This window comes from Mytilus trossulus, chromosome 13 (assembly GCF_036588685.1).
Source record: "Mytilus trossulus isolate FHL-02 chromosome 13, PNRI_Mtr1.1.1.hap1, whole genome shotgun sequence".
Lineage (NCBI taxonomy): Eukaryota > Metazoa > Mollusca > Bivalvia > Mytilida > Mytilidae > Mytilus > Mytilus trossulus.
In genome coordinates, this window is record NC_086385.1 from 48,483,304 (window position 1) to 48,502,004 (window position 18,701).

Below are 18,701 nucleotides of genomic sequence, written 5' to 3' on the forward strand. Positions count from 1 at the left end.
TTCCTTTGACTAAATCCAGTGCAACTTTTTTCCATGTAAAAATCAAATTATCTCCTTTCTTTGACTAAAATCTAGGGCAACTTTTTCAAACCTCGCACTGTGATACATAGATCATGCTTTCCTTTAAGTATATCAAATTAGGTCACTGTTTAGTGTTATCTCGATTACTGATTATAGGTCACTGTTTCCTGGGTGTAGTAAGATAATTTATTTAGCATCATATAAAAATTAAATGTGTTTTTATTGATCATGTATTCAAAAGTATAACACCTGATGATTTCACTAAAGTAATTTTGCCTTTGATGTTTCCAAAGTAAAAATAAAGTTTTGCACTGGATCTTTTTCAAGGGGTGACTTTATAATGGTTTAGGAAAACCAAACATGTTTTCGTTAGTTTTAAGATATGAGACAACACTCTTACAATAAAAACAAAACAAAAAGTTGACAAGAAGCAACATCATAACTTACTTTGAAATGGACTGTGTCTGTCTTAACAAATTATATTCAATATGTAAAGGAAAGGGGGAGGGGGACATTTTAAGAATCATGCAAAACACCTAAAGTTAAAGGATTTTGCTTCATTCTAATTGCTAAATATCATAATAAAATGCTATTAATTTGACAATTTTGTTTAAATGACAAAATGTTCCTACACAGCACGACCTGCTCTATTTTAACAACACATCAATTATGTAATGTTTGGCCTAGTTTCATTACAAGTCACTATTGTTTGTTTTAGATTTAACCACAAGAAAAACCTCAAACTAACTTGTTATGTAACATCTATTGTTTTCATCAGGTGTATCACATTTCTTAACTTTGTTAAAGATACCAGTCTATCAACAATGAGGCATTAAACTTTGTTCATATTTAGGGGGGTCTGGAGGAGGATGCTTTTTTCAATCCTTTTTAAGTCCATATTACATGCTATGTTTCAGTTTTTTTTTCAAAATTTGGAGGAATTTCTCAGGTATTTAAGTTTTGAAATTATCTTTATATTTTTAAAGCTTTAACATGCAAAGTCTAATATACTACATTGATATTGCAAATTGCAATACTTTTTAAAAATTCTATGTTTTCTCTAGTATTATCAGACTTAATTGCATATATATAAAATAAGCGGTATGATTGGCAACTATAAACAAGGGACCAAATAACAGAAATTAACAACTATAGGTTATAGAATGGCCTTCAACAAGGAACATAGACCATACCTTATTGTTTGCTGTAAAGTATTATTTCTATGTGTAACCTTTGAAAAGGTATTTATTAAGTGTAGTTTCATGTGGAAAGCCATGCTTAAAATGATTTGCTGTCCATGCAACATGAAATGATATTTTTGTTTACATTCCTGCATGTACAAATCTTCCCTTTGTATCCCATTCTCTCTTTGTACTTAAATGGACTTTGAAGTTTGACAAAATTTGGATACTATTCAAAATATTAAACATGATATGATTTTGACAAAGGGAATATCTATAAGATAATATCATTTATGCATGAAGGTTATCTAATAATTAGTAGGGTTCAATCTTATTTACTATGTTGCATGTTGGTACATACTGTAAAACTAAAATTATCTGAACCAAATATTTAGAATTTGGTTTTATTGGAGTCATCTCCCTTTCTTAATTTTAAAAATTTGATTGAGTTATCTCTCTTGAATAATTGATTTGTGAAAATAGAGTTAGTTCCCTTTTACCAAATTGTTTTTTTCAAAGTAACTGTATCATAGAATAATAATTCATAGAAGAACTGAAGACATTCAATTTCAAATTTCTACTAGAAAATAAAAAGTTGGTACTGCCAATGTAAAATAGTCTTCTTTAGTTGAAGAAAGTCTCAAGTGCGAGAGTTTCTCGCTACATTAAAGACCTATTGGTGGCTTTTGGCTGTTGTCTGCTCTATTATAGTCGGGTTGTTGTTGCTTTGACACATTCCACATTTCCATTTTCAATTTTATTCATATGAATATATAAGTGAAAACATAGTATCCTTTAAGGCTTATACATATGAGATCCCCAGGTGCCTGACTCAAGACTTAATCTTAATTCCTTGTTGAAAATTTCAAAGGACAAAGTTTCCTGTACATCCACTCTGTTCTCAATGTTTATAATAGTCAAATGACAATTACCACCAGAAGAAATTAGGATTAAGTAATACAATTTAAACTTAAAGAATAAGTGTGAATTAAACTTCAATCTATAGTAATTACAGTTAGGACACTAATTCCCTATAATAATTATAATACTGTTAAATCTAAGTTAATTTTTGGCCTTATTCCTAACCACTATATTATGATGAGTAATTTTAAAGTGGCATCAGTGTGGGAGCCTCTTTGTAAATATTCATGGATTTTCAAATGACAATTTTGTTCGTTTCTGGTATGCTGTCTAGTACTTTTTTATTCAGCCACTCTTTGAAACGGCCATTTTATAATCTAACTTGGAGGCAAGTAGATGTTATAGTTAACATCATAATAAGGAAACATTGAGGACACAATTAAAAAAGTTTGTTATTTTGATTTATTTGAGGGTCAATTCTTTTTTTATGTTTTGAATTTAAAATTACTACAATGTTAAATACATAAACATTAATTAACATTAAAACATGCACAACATTTAAAAAGTCAGAAGAATTTTTTGCTTGATTTAAATTCAAACTTTTTAGTTTCAACTGTAATTAAAGATAAATTAGCCTAGTCACGTTGTTTGTTAAACTTTGATTTTCTAGTTTGATATTGTGTTTTTAGACTCGTCAGTGTCTGTATGTTTTTTAGTAAAGGATTTTAAATTAAGTTCAAACTGACAATTGGCTGTCATACATAAGAATATCTCAATTGTAATTAAATATTTTGACATTTCTTTTAAAATTAGGACTTAGTGGAGTCAATTTTATAATTTCTTAGAATAAATATTGACAATTACGGAAAAGGTTAAATCTGTGTATTGTGAATAGGAGACATTATAAGTTAAATTTCTTGACATCAATCTGTGGTTTTACTGTGTCAAATGTGAGATACAATGTTGAGTTTCACTGTTGGATAATGTGATTTTTTTTACTTAAACTGTGAGTATATTGATAATAAACAGTAGGGAAACATATTTAATATGGTTCAGGGGTTCAAATTGGTCTGGGTCCAGTGTATCTTCCAGGGGACTTTTTATTCAAATTACTGTAAAAGTCAAGGACCTCACATGCTTTACATTACAGACTAATTGTACAGGACCTTAAAAGTTTCCATTATAAATGATTATTCTGCATTTGCTCTTATTTCACATATATGAATAATATTTTGGTATGAATGCTTTTGCTCAAGTTTTGACTTGTATGCTTTAAGTTACTGTCTCAAATATTAAGTCTGTGGACTAGATGCTTTAAGCAAGGTGGGTGGGTGTAAAATTATCATGGTATATAGATTAGATTATTGAAATGATAGCAATATAATATCACAAAAAAAAAGGTTTGGGCAACAATACAAAGGAGTTATTTTATTGAGAGCAATTTTCTGTATAGTCAATTCAGATTTGCTGAATAAGGGATAATTATAAAATGAATAGTTGTTCAAAGTGACATTGAGAGTATATATTTTAAACATTTTATGAATGGTCCTGACAATGTGCAGTGACAGGATGATTAATGGCTTTTATTTAAATTGCATAAATATTCTGTTTCTCATCTAATCCTTTATCAGTAATGTGACCACATAATATAATCCTCCCTCAAGAATATGCAGTACAGAAGTTGGGTCAGGTGAAATGCTATTGATAGATATTTAACAAAATGTATTGATTATAAATGCCCCTATGAAAAAAGTAAGACACTTATTGGTGTTTCACTTTTTGACAATCTTCATTGTAACAGACACAATAATGTGGCCTAATTGCGACTGTCTTATAATGTTCTAGCACAATTTTCATACTCAGACTAAGAAATCAACTAATCAAAATCCTGTAAATAATGTTTTGAGCACTAATTTTGTACACCTAGTACTATGTTCAGTTTTATGACTGAGGGCCCTGTGTTTCTATTACTACAAATCCAACCTCAGTTCCTGATGATTATTAGGCATTATTTCAGCTCCCTTTACAAAGAATTTTTAATCTGTTTGATTACAATATGACGAGTCGATCTGCATCATAGCAAAATTTGTATAACAATATACTGAATCTGAATTAAATTCCATGTATTTGTAGAAAGATGGCCCCCTTAAACTTTAGACATGGACATTTATGTATTTAGAATATTTTTTAGTTGATTTGATGATGACTAATAGTTGTATTATCTGTAAGTATTGTCACCTCCTGATTACAGGGTTATCTCCCCTTTTATCTTACTTACTGTCTAGTGCACCTGTCGGTTAAACTTAAAACAGAGGTACCTGTATGCTTATAAATGCTAAAGTGGTAGGTTCCAATGGTTTCCTATCTGACTTTTATTGTCTAACACACCTATATGTTACAATTGCTTACAATGTAACATTTAAAGTGTTTAATCTAATTGGTAATTTCTGCATATCTAGTAGCATCAAAATGTGCTACTGTAAATTCATAAAAATTTCAGCATACATTTGTTTATTGCTATTGTTTATTGTTGAAATAGTGAACAATAATTTAGGATCAATTATTGAAATTTAGGGAAATGGCCTGCATTCAAATAATGCTTTCAAATTGAAATGTGGAAGATAGATATCCTTCATTAGCAATTCTTAGAAACAACTTATGTTTAAGACATTCAATGAACAATAATTTGAGATCGATTATATATTGATACTTCAGGATACAAATTATGCTTTCAAAATATGGTGTTATTGTTTTGTGACACTTTGTATAGTTTACTGGTATATTTTTTAAGTCTTTAAAATGTCAGCTTCCAGCTGAAGATTATTATATAAGATTACCCCCCATTAGCAATTCTTCATAACAAGTTATGTTAGGCATTCGAAGAAGAAATATAAGCACAAGATTCAAATTTTCTTCATTGAAATAAAAGATGTAAAATATTCAAAAACCTACATTGGAATTCTGTATTTATTGTTGTAACTTGTCCAAATTCTGTCAGAAATAGAGCAAAAAGTGAATGCTTAACTTGACTTATCTGATAAAAAACAATGTTTCTAATCTTAAATCTGTCAGGTTTTTCTTTAAAAATCTTGTGTTTTTGCCTGTTTTGAATGGATGAGTGTTACTAATGTCAGTAGTGTGATCTCTCTGTTTGTTGATGTAAACATTCCATAATATATAATTACTGCTAATTCAATAAATTTTTTGTGCATTTATTTTTGTTGAATAATTTTTGACTATGTTATGTGAGTTTAAGGGTGATGGTGAAGTATAGTTGTTAATGTCGGTGTCATTTCGTCTCTTGTGGACAGTTTTCTCATTGACAATCATACCACATCTTCTTATTTTAAGACATACCCAATGGGAGATTTATAATTGCAATATCAGATGAAGGTGACTGCAAATGAACAATTCTGTTGAATATTTTGACATTCCCAATTTCTACAAATATACTGAACACTGGGGATATTGAATAGTACATTTCAACTCTTTCAACTTTTGGAGTTTTTTTTATTCAATATGCTCTATGTAAATTTACTATATATTTGTAGTCAGTATGAACTCTTGAAGCACTTTCTTTATAAATTTATTCATTCATATAGATGTCACATTTGGAAAAAAAAACATTTCAAAAGCATTCCATTCTAAAAGTTTTGACATATGGTTATTGAAAAAAAATGAAATTGAATAAATCATTGTGTTTTTTTTTGGCTATGTAAATTTAGTGGTGTATTATAAAAGTGTATGGTTTGTAAGAAAGTTTGTACATTCACATTAATAGCTTGAACTGTACTGTTATGGATTATCATCTCAGAAATGTCTGTTGGTAAGATAGAAATTTTGATGATAATGAATATGATCAGAGATAAAAACAAAAATGGTATCCATCGAGTCCAGAGGCAGAGATTTCTAATGTTTTAAAATATAGGAGGAAGATTGAGTAGGGAGGGTTGGTGGACTCCACACTGAGTTTTGTCTTGATATATTTATACCCCATACATTGAACTATTAAATAAGGTCACACTAGTCTAAGGGCTAACCCCCCCCCCCCCCAAAAAAAAAAAAAAAAAAAAAAAAAAAAAAAAAAAAACGTATGGGAAGTGGGAGAATGGGGGAGTTGGAGATTGCATTTGAATTATTTTTTTATGAGTGGGGGCACATGTTACATAGTTCAAATTGTATGATAATGTATGTAAAGTATAATGCAATTGTATTGATGTTGACAATGTAAGTTCTACTTTACATCTATAATGAGAAATAAAAATGAAAATTTAACCATCAAATTATTAAAAAAAAGAAAGATGATTTTAATGATTTATTGATACCATATGAAAATTTGATGGAATCACCAAAGCAAAATAATTTTAGTAATCATTTTAAATCATATTATGTAGCCTTTTTTTACAGACATCCAATCCTGCTTGATGATAATATGAAAAGTTATTAATCTAATAAAAGAGTTTAATAATGATAATATAATGGTACCTTTCACACTTCTTAGACTTAATAAAAGTTTTATTTCTGGTAATTAGCTAGGTTATTATTCCTCTCTTAGTTGTTTCTAGTATTATATGTTTTTCCTTTGATTCTGTCACTTTTTATGATCGTAGAATATATGGAATTTGATTAAAAGGGGAATCTACAATGATTTGTGAAACAAGTACGTTTGCAGAGGAGATTTGATTTAAATAATTAAAACCTCTATGATTTAGCTAATTATTTGCCCACTCATTCAGAGGAGGTTTTTATAATTAAACACAGACTAGTATATATATATGCAAAATGTTTTTTAAAGGCTTGGAATGATTTTGAGAAGATCATTAAAAAAAATGCATTTTAAAATATTTTCTCTTTTGAGGTGATACATGGATATATACTGAAAAAAATAAAAAGTAATTTTATATATCCATCCATTGATTGAATTAGGGTCTAAGTACAAGTCATACAAAAGAGAAAACTTCGCGTCCTTGTTTCATTATATTGGGGGATAAGAAAACTGATAATATTTATTATATAACCTTGTAATTTTATGACCAATAAAAAACATGTGTTTGTCTACCCTATGGAAAAAGACAAGGTGATGCACATTTAATTACCTCCCCTTGTTTTATGATGATCTGTATCAAACATTGAAGTGACCCAGACAGGTGTATATTAAGATCTTTTCCCCCTGGAGGCTTTCATCAAATTTTGTAATTTAATTAAAGATAATTTGTATTCCCAGGAGGTACAAAAAAGGTGTAAAGATTTCTTATGATGCACAAAGATCGGCCATAAAAAATATGTTTGACATAAGTCACATTTTGTAACCATAGCGAATATTTTTGTTTTGTAGGATGTGTTGGAAAGAAAGATTGAAGAACTCAGTCGACATTTGGCAGAGGAAAAACAAGTTTCAAGAAGAGAAAAGATTCATGTTGCCAGGTTACATAGGGAACTAGCAAGATTTAAAGGGGACAAAGAAGTAAAAGAGGTTAGTAAAGGGAAGTAACCTATTTTAAAGGGAGATTTTATTTGCTGGTTTGTTTGTGTTTAATGCCATTTTCAGAGCTTTTTGCAATATCATACAAGATTTTACTTGTGGAGGAAGCTACAGTGCTGGAACAGAACAAACAACCTGCTGAACAAGATATTTATTTTGCTATCAACAAAATACAAACTATGATTGATAATGAAACATAACTATCCATGATCATGATGGCATCAGAGGTCCATTAATGAGGTTGATTAAATAGCAAGTATAGGTTACTGTACTCAGCCTTCAGTAATGATCAAAACCCTCTCACTGCAGCATACTGCAAGCTAAAAAACATTAGATCATACCAAAATGTAAAAAAATTAAAGAAAACCAAGTGACTGATATATCTTAAACAACAACAAACAAACAAAACTTGAAATACAGTAACAACCTTCAAAGAATTACAGTAAAACTTTTTATGCATAAGTCAATATTTGATGCATAAAATTGTATGCATTAGGGATTTAAGTCAAGAAATTTGAAGGTTAAAATCATTTGATTTTGATATTGCAAAAGTTATATTTGATGTAATAAAATAGGTTTAAAAACTCCAGACATTATTTGATTTGAATAAAAGGTGTAAGTTCATGACTGTACAAGTAATTTTAAAGTTTTATTGGTCGGTTTTCATAATTTGACATAAATTTCAAACCAAAAATGGCAATTAAATTATACTTACTTGAAATTTTATGAATTTAAAATTTTAATCATAAAATTTTTCTTTCCATTTTCATTTTTATATATTTGATATATGGTTAATAAAATTGAATGGTTTAATGCTTAATATCAGAGGTAGAGTTTCATACACAGCACTTGCCTGGCAAAGGCCTGGATTGCAAAATATGCATTCATCCCATATTTAATTATATATATAGTTGAAATTATTAAAAAAATTGGAAACCCAGTTAAAATTGAAAATTATCATCATATTGAAACGATTGTACAGTGACCTTTATCAAGGACATATAACTGGGTTATAATCACCATCTTTTGAATTGTTCCACATTATGTCATCTCAGGGTCTTTCATAGCTACTGTATGCCAGGGTTTGCTGGAAATGTTGAAGATCTGCTGAGAGCTGTTTACATTGTTAATATTTGCATGGTCTTTAGTGGATATTTTTTTTTTGTCAATCATACTGCATCTCCTTATTTTTATTTTTAGTAAATGCTTTTGTGTAGAATTAAAGAACAGATGTTTCAGACACTTTGAACCAGTAAATTTACAATTAATTTATCAATGCCGATTTTCTGTTTGAATAAAATCAGAATTAGAATGTGCAAACAAATAAAGGAAATCTAGTTAAATATTTGAACGAAGTTCCCATAAATAGTGTATTTTATGTGAGGTTTATGATTGGGTTATATCATGTCTATTGTTGTCATATTGAATGAAATGACTCGGAATATTAACACGTTAACCATTAGTTTTCACCTCCGAGTCCATATTTCAATGAGTTTTAAAAGTCCCGTCTATATTAAAAGACGATTCATTAAATTGTATCCCCAGTTTTATTTCCGTCTTGGCGGGATACAAATAATTCCGTACCAACAGATGGTATTATGGCGGTATAATTCTAGACCATTATGGATGGCTGTGTTGATTCATGTGTAAAATCATCTTTTGTGTAAACTTCTCTGTTCTGTAACATAGTCACACTTCCTTTTATCTGAATTGGATTTAATGAGGTCATGCGTGAGTGAGTTGATGAAAAAGCGCCAGGCTCATGTAAGGTAATGAATTTGAATTATTTTTTTTTCATTTTCAAAAATGATGATAAAAGATTGCATTGAATTTTACAAATGTGTTTGGGTAATTGAATTGAAATTTCTATTTTTTTTGTGTGCATTTTGAATTGAACAAATTTGTATGTCACTGGGATTAAGTTTTGCATAGATAATTTTAGAATGAATATTTATTCTGCAAAAAGAACAAGAATATGAAAAAAAAGATTGATTTCATGACAAATCTAAAATCACTCATTTGACAATGCCATGCAAAATGAAAGTAGAGAATTAACTGAACACATGGCAATGACAGACTGGACATAGGTCATAAATCATCTTATGGAAAGTGAGAGTTTTCTGGACATGATGACCCTTAGTAATTTGTAGTAATGTGTAAAATTAATTACAATGTTGGATTGGACATTTGACAAAGTGACAGATCTCATGTTATAATGTCTTTGTCTGCTACAACATGTCTGTAAGTGTAATGGATTAGAGATTCCTGTAATCAAGGATTAAAAAACAAAATGGTGATTTTGGAATATATTGAAACTTTACAAGCTGAGGTAAGAATTTTGTGATTTTATAAATGTTTATTTAGTTGTTGAGATGTCAAAGGAAGGGGCACTTCCTGCAATTTTCAAAGGAAAGGGGATGGTCCAAACCCAGGATATTTTAAGGGGTGGTGTTCCAACTTTATGTCTCTTTAAATGCATTGATCATCATATCGTCAAAAATAATGGGGTTCCAACCGATCTGGGTCCACTGAGTACTGAAAGGTTACACTCTTAAATTATGATTCTAATTTCAAGAATGGAATATGAAGAGAAGAACAAAGATATGGGGTGGAGGCAATACAATTTTATAAAAATGTGTTGTTGTTTTTTGCAATGAGCCATTTTTAACTTCTTATAGTGAGTGAAAATTAAAGAGTAAAAATTAAGTGTTCTATATGATATCCGTAAACATCAAATTTGAGTCATTTTGTCAAAATATAAAATGAATCAGTATGATTTCAAGTAAGATCTTTATAATATATAAAAGAGCAGTACTTGCAATTGGGTGAAAATATTTTTTTCTTAATTATACTTAAGCTATGTCAAAGAGCTAGGGCTTTTCTTGGCAATTTTTGATACGGTCAGCCAGGCCTATAATATGGACTGACAACTGTCTGCTAGATATGGAAAGTGAAATATTTTTTCTCTTAAAATATCTGTTGACCACTGAATTTTGTAGTGTGTCTGTCAAAAGGTTTAAAACAGTGAAGAATAACTGGAGACTAACTTAGAATGGTGCATGTTGTGTCCATTAAAGTGTTTGACCATGATGATTCAAACTGTCTTTATGAATCAGCACTTAGTTATCTTGGACATGCATTCCTCTCAGTTGGGAGTTCTTTGAAATATTGTTCTCCCAGTGAGAGTTCTTTGACTTGGTGCTGGAATTAAATGATCCATTTCTGTTCTTTCTCTCCATTTTCTTTGCCTCAGACAGCTATAATTAAGATGCCCTGAGTTAATTGGTTAATGACATGTTTATTTCCCAACAGGGAGTTGTTTTATAATCTCTGTAGAAATATTTCCTTTGTCTTGCTGTTTATATCTTCAATATTAAAGCATATTTCAAAGCACTACCCCAACACTCATTGAGGGATTGCATTTTCCTTGTCTTTAATTGCTGGCTGTTATTATCTTCAATATTTAAGCATGTTTAAGCACTACTGCAACACTCATTGATGATAATGCACTTCCAGAATTTGGATACAAATCAGATTGAATTGATTGGATTATCAATAGAACATGGAACAAAAAATTAATAAGACATGTCTGGAATTGGACTAAAACTCTGGAGTTGATTGCTGCAGAAAAAAAAATACTATTTAAAGATTGGTCATAAGTCCTGAACAATTCATTATACTTACAATCAATCTCAGTCTTAAGGTCTTTTTGTGAAATCGACTCCAGAGTGTTTTGACAATTGTTGAAATGATTCTCTAATGGGATGCTTTATTGTACAATGTATAGGCTTTATTTAAATTGTTACAAATTATGAGAGTCAGAATGGGGTGGAGTGTGGCGGAAGGGGAAAAAGGGGGTTGGGTGACAGACCTTCATTAAGAATGAAGTTTGAACCCCAGAATGAAAAAAGATGAAGATAATAAGCATTTTAATACAGTACATAATTTTCAATGGAATTTGTTTAGATACACATTTATTTATAGACACATGTAATTGTGTCTATTTTGATTTTCATTAATAAAGCTTGTTAAAATGACATTTACTTAATGGACCATTTGTCATGTTTGTATCTGTCAACTATTATGATGGAAGTATTTTGTAGTAATTAACATAAGGCTAGGCAGTTTGTCATAATTTGTTTATAAAAAATTGCCCTTGGACTGCTTCTGTGTATTAATGGTTTTGTAACAGCTATTGGACATTAATCATACTAGTTTGTTTTGGGTGTTTGTTTTTTTTTTTTTGGGGGGGGGGGGGTTATAGATAAGAACAAAAGGACAAACTTCAAGATGGACTTGAATTAGAAAAAAAAATTCTCTTTAAAAAATATAGTACACAATTATTTTGAGATGAGCATGAATTCAATTCTGGAGCTTGGAGACTCTTACAATAGGTGTCTCTCAGTCTCCCGTTGAGTAAAAGCCAGAATTGGTATCTTCAACGTATACATACAGATACACAATAAGTGAAGCCTTTGAAGTGCAAGATAATGCTTATATTAAACAATGAAATAAGGATGGATTTGAAGGACTGTATTATACCTCACAAAAGAACACAAAGCAAAAGCAATATGCTCCATAATGCTCTCTTATATACCCGATATAAGGAGTGATATCTACATGCATCCTTTGAGAGTGACTTCTACATGCATCTTTGAATTTAACATTAAGGACCCAGAGGAGGATCTAATAACCTTGATATATTGAACCCCACTTAAGTGATGACTTTCTTATCCTTAACAGTAAACTCCCAGATGAAAAAATGTTATAAAATTTTTCAGATAAAAACTGACATTTTTATATCTTTATGGATATTTGTAACATAAAAACAACTGTTTTAACTCATACAGCTGATGTTTTTTTTTCATATAACAGTACCCCAAGGGATAGTTTTTACCAAAGAGAACTCCTCGTTAGTTTTTATAACCCTGCAACATGTCTGTTATGTTGGACTGTTACCCTGGAACGAATATTAAAGTATTAGGACGAAGTCAAAAATGTCAATTTAAGTTTTTGTTGATTGAACTAATTGAGTGAGACATTGAAATGTCACTCAGACAGCAACCCAAGACCATGAGCAAGTATTAAAGACAATATCCATGCCTGTTGAATACAGAGTTTGTTACAGAATGGAAATTAAGGTGCAGTAAAACGAAAAGTGCGGTAAGAAAATAATTTTTGATTGCTGATTGAGGCATCTTTTAGAAGTGTCCAACATTTGCATGAAAACTTGAGTTTTGATATGCGTTACATTTTTGCCAATAAATGGTATTAGATTTGCACAAATGTTGTAATTTTACATTAAATGCAAAACTTAATTTGGGTTGGGGTAGGTGAAAAGGGATCATGCAATCATAGGACCGGTAAGGACCCTTAAATTGTTATTTAGGAATTACTTTTTTGCATGGAATTATAGATTTTTTTGTGAATTTGGTTTAGTGGGGATTTTTATCTGGAAAAAAAAATCATGCTTAGAATCTAGGTCTTATATATATTTAGAATTATTTTATTCAGTTAGCAACAATCAAAGATTGACGTCAGAACAATTTTTCTATTATTTTTTTTATATTGGCAAACAAAAATATGTATTATTTTGATAGAAAATAAAAAGTAATTTGTTAATAAGCAGGACTGGTGCCAGGTCGAGAGTTGATTACTGTGAGGTACCAGCATCATCTATCAAAAAGAGATTAATATTAGTTATAGTGGTATTATGTTTCCTCTGATTGATAACTGTTTAGTATGTCAGGAATGCTGTATGCTGGATAAATGGAGGATCTTAAATGGTCAGTTGCTGAGGGAGGGACTCATGAGGGAAAAAATCTGACCTAAAATAAATCTTTTTGAGTTAAAAGCCTCAAAAATCAGTCATAAAATGTCTTTGAATAGAAATATATGTTTCATTGTCCAGTTTTAAATGAAAATTTGACTTGCTCAGCAATTTTTGTTTTGACCTTGACAGTAGGACTTGTGTCTGCAATTGTGGAGACTTAATTCTAGAGGAATATATAATATTTTGATTGCACTGTCACAGGGTTGAACTAATGTTGTATATTAAGGAATAATGGTGTGATTTTGAAAAATGTAGCAATAAGTTCTCAAATTGTTTATTGAATGCATCGGGCAAAAATGCATCTTGAATGTCATAATGCCAATAAGTAAGCAACCAAAAATATGAAATTGGTGAAGGGAGGGAACTTGATTGTACCACCCCTATAATCCACTGCTTTTCTTTCTTCTTTTTTTGGCAAGCGAAGCACAAAATGAACTATAGTTAGCAGTTAAATTATTGTTTTAATTGATATTCAAATGGGTTAGTTTTGACATTAATGTGTTTTTCTTATAGATTTTGATATACATTGAAAAACGAACGGAAGTGATTTTGATTAAAGTATGATTTTATAACTTTTCTATCCATTAAAGAGGGAATACATGATACTTAAGTTTGTATATGCAAGGATTTAAATTTGACACCATTTAAAAACACGCTGACATTGAGCCCATTCGATTATGTTAAAATTTAGTCTCCCACACTTAACAAATTTCTTTTCAAATGTTAAGAAGTTCATGAAAAACAATTTTAATGGCTTGGCGGAATTAAAAACCCAAATTATATAATTTATTTGCATTTTTAGATTTCCTTTTTGCATTAAAATACAATGTAGGCGATACAAAAACATGAGTCTTTGACAGCTCGCTTGATTAAACAAATTCATAATTTCTCACATTATGATAAAAACTAGCAGTGCTTGTAAACGTTTTTTCCGTCAACTTTGGAGACACTTTGAAACTTATTCATCTATTATAACACTTAGTGAACTTATTGTTTACGGGACTAAAATTATATTTTCCTATCGGTTATCGGCACTATAATACTTAGTGAACTAATTGTTTACTGGACGAAAATTATGTTTTTCTCTGTCCGTTATCGTAATCGGCACTGATTGATCTAACTCGACAATAGAATCGGGATTTAATATAAATGACTTTTTTCAATGTGAATTAAAGATATAGAGAGACTTGAGTGTGATTTGCATTTAAATGCCACACTATTAAAAGCAAATTTAATATGTTAGTGTGTTAAAGGATATCGGAAACATATCAACCACTCCATAATGAACATCTCTATGTAATGAAACGTATTCTAGTTTTTGTTTGACATCCTTAATCGTAAAGTAAGCATAATATTTCATGAATTGTGAATTGCGGTTTTGAAATTCGAAACCTCGTTGATTGATGGGTACAAACGGAAGGTGTTAATTATATGATATATGTCAACAAACATGGTACAGGTAGGATCGTCAGCTGTAGGTAAATGTAGGTAAAACCTGAGACAAATCAAATATAAAATTCTACCTGACAACTACAGGGTTGGACTGTTTGTGACTTGATTGAAAATTTGTATGGCAAATAATTTAATGTCAGAATTTGGAATAAAGGTGTGACAAACTTCAGTGACAAACTTACTGGTTAATTTATAATTCAAATCCAGATGTGGGAACAATATGGACATGTGCCCCTGTCAGTGTGCAGTTTGAACCATGGTTAGAACCATGGTTAACCATGGTCAACCATGGTTGTATGACCATGGTTGACCATGGTTTGACAAAATTGTTAATTGGCCGACCATGGTTAACCATGGTTTTAATGACCATGGTTGACCATTGTTAGAACCATGGTCAACCATGGTAAACCATGGTAGGAACCATGGTCAACCGTGGTTACAACCATGGTCAACCGTGGTCCCAACCATGGTCAACCGTGGTCCCAACCATGGTCAACCGTGGTTCCAACCATGGTCAACCATGGTCAACCATCTCCATTAAACCGTGGTTGGCCATTTTACATTCTTGTCAAATCAATCTTCAATTATCTTGAAACAGTTAGTCTACTTGTTATGGAGCCTGTATACTTCTCTTCCTTTTTGTGTCAGGACTACCAACAAATGCTAAATTGCATGAAACTCTTTAAAGCTACCCTTGCAGAAATGTTCATCCATAAAATGCAAAGCAGTTTCCACCTGCAAGAACATAAAATTTTCCACAAAGAAACAATTGTTCTTGATAATTTGTATACAATAACAGATTTTAAGGATCAAAAATGTTTTATCTTCTTTTGCAAATTTTCAATAATAAAAACACCCAACAAAATAAACATTATGAACATGTTTTTGTTCAAACAAATAATTGTAACCCCCCTTTTTTTGGTTTACCTTTCAAACAAAAGAATGATTGTGTAAATTATTTTACCATTGACAAAATTTTCATATTGTACAGTTTTATCAGTTACACCTGGAATTAAAAACAATTAAATATAAAATTTATGTTGATATGGATAACTGACACTGACAAAAATATTTAAAGACCCATTTCAGGTGGCATGTGTTCAATTAATGAAAGCCAAATCAAATACTGTAACAATTTTTACATCTTTTAAACAAAATATCAAACAGATTTCCTGTGAATGTACTTATCTGATAACAAATCTTCTTTACGTGACAACACTGGACATCAAATCCTTCACTTGAATTTTAAAGCGCGAAATAACTTTTGTTCCAAGTCATTTAAATGTTTCGCACTGAGTGAATCATGGTTAACATATAATATAAGTAAGGAAAAAACTAAAGTTATGATATGGAACTCATCTCTGAATTGCAACCTTTGGAATCAAATGGAAAAGTTCCACATTGGCTCAGAAACATTAGAAACTGTAGAAAATTATAAACATATTGGTATTGATAGAGACTCCCGTGAAGTAGAGGCAACAAGAACAATTATTGGAAATCGTTTAAAAACTGCAAGACAGACTTCATACGCACTTATGGGCTCAGGACTACATGGTTTAAATGGACTTAATCCAGAGGTGTCATGTAAACTTTGGTCAACGTATGTGGTTCCACGTTTGTTATTTGGACTTGAAATTGTAAATCTTAGTGCTAAAGACATTTCCCGCTTAGATATCTTTTGTAATAACTTTTTGAAACAAATTCAAAATTTACCTGCTAGAGCCTCCAACGCTGGAGCTTATCTACTTTTAGGTCAATTACCTATTATTGCACTTCTACACAAAAAGATTCTGATAACGTTTGGTACCATTGCCAGAAGTGACTCTGTCGAAAATGATCTTGCTAAGCGTCAACTGTCTACAAAAGGAAAAAACTCTAAGAGCTGGTTTATTAGGGCTGACAAGATTTTGAAACAATATAACTTACCGTGCGCCTCAGAAGTTTTACTTAAACCAGAGACAAAATACAAGTGGAAAATGAAAGTAAAAAAGTGTGTTGATAACTTTTGGTCCGAAAAACTGTTTACTGAAGCCAAATCAAAACCGTCATTACGGTACTTAAATATCAAAAACTGTAAAATTGGTGTTGTTAATTCTATATGGAAAAGTGCTGGTTCAGAACAAATGTGTATACGTAAAGCCTGTTATAAGATCAAAATGCTATTGGATACATATATTCTACAGTACCACCGTTCAAAATTTTCAAATGGTCAAAAAACTTCAATTTGTCCGCTATGTGAGGAAGGAACTGAACATTTAGAACATTTTCTTGTCGTATGCTCTGCCTTAACAAGTATTAGAGACATTTTTATCTCAAAGCTTTATACAGTTGTTGTACCAAAGATTGGAACCGTTGCATGGACTGACATTTGCGTTAGTAACTCGAAAATGATGCAATTAATCTTGGACTGTAGTCGTTTCGAGTGGTATCATATGTTAGAGAAAAATGACATAAATTTGGTGGAATCAATCACTAGAAGCCTGTGTTACTCGCTCCATGAAAAGCGTAGTGTGCTCCTTGAAAGTAAATAAACATTTAAAAAGTTGTAAGGTTTACCAAACTCATAGGCTGTAAATAGATAAAATTGTTTAAAGATAATGTATAGTGACTGGAAACAGATGTAAATATAAGGCAACAAAATTTTACTGGATGAACTCCAGGTTCTCCTGATAGAGGAGGGATTTACAGAAGGTAACAGGTAAGGTAACAGGTTGGTGATAATAATTGATCATGACGTCGCATGTGTTTCCGGTTGGGGAATAAACATAAACAATAAAGACTAAAGATATCACTCTGAAATGTTTTCAAGTTCTTAAAATATGCCGTATAATGATAAAGAAAGGCAGATTTATGAACTTGGAGAGAAAGTCAGAAATTACGTCTTTGGAAGAAAGAAATACATCGTTAAATGACAGCGTACAACTGTTAAAAAACAAGGAATACTGATCGAAAGTAAGTTCCAACTTCCAGTTTGTAAACGTTTGTAAGTCCCAAATTTGACCCGACTGTAACTAGCATTCTCTGTCACTATAGCTTTACTGCTCAGTTTATGTGTTTTTTAAAATGTATAGAGAATATATTGTTATTGAAATAATCATGAAAGGTCACAATTTACCTCTTGGGAAGAAAGAAATTAAAAATTGTCAATAACATTGTACCACTGAAAAAACGAGCACGATTTTTTAATATTGAAAGTCTCAAAGTAATTTACAATTTGTTATAAATTCCCATGGGTATAATCCAGATCAATATTTATTCACCATGGTCCAGGTTGTCAAGTTGACAAGTTGACCATGGTCAGGTGCAAGACCATGGTTGTCAAATTGACCATGGTTGATTAGACCATGGTTGTCAAATTGACCATGGTTGATTAGACCATGGTCAACCATGGTCAGATGTTTACCATGGTCACAAACGTGGAAAACCATGGTTAACCATGGTTAAATAGAGCATGGTCAACCATGGTCAGATGTTGACCATGGTCACAATCATGGTTAACCATGGTTAACCATGGTTTTCAGCACAGTCAACCATGCTTTGACCATGGTTATCAATGGTTAGCGATGGTAACCATGGTCAACCATGGTTGCATTTTGACAGGGGTAAGGATATATGACAGGAATTAATTTTAACAGTTTGAAACAGAAAATTAACTGTGAATGACTTTAATGGCCTTAATATCTTTCTGGACAGATGTGAATCCATCATTTGGAATTAAGTTCTAAAGGTGAGATAATTGCTTTATTTGATAAATTTGTTTTAATTAAAACTTTTAAAAAAACCACAATATGCATATTATCAGGTACAAATTCATGTGTACTAATTAGATTTATTTATAGTCACTCTGAGTTATTTAAAGCAAATTCTCGCT

At 31.0% G+C, this 18,701-nt stretch overlaps 1 protein-coding gene across 5 annotated transcripts in view; it reads left to right on the forward strand.

Moving 5' to 3' along the window:
• The window catches only part of LOC134695031 (serine-rich adhesin for platelets-like), a 178,460-nt gene that overhangs the window by 105,670 nt on the left and 54,089 nt on the right, over positions 1–18,701 (forward strand). For 4 of the 5 annotated variants that reach the window (XM_063556169.1, XM_063556171.1, XM_063556172.1 and 1 more), the window contains one exon: positions 7,399–7,536. In XM_063556169.1, coding sequence (XP_063412239.1) covers positions 7,399–7,536 — 138 coding nt within the window. Of the gene's footprint in view, positions 1–7,398; positions 7,537–18,457; positions 18,558–18,701 lie in introns of those variants that run through there. The other variant, XM_063556174.1, reaches the window with a different exon arrangement.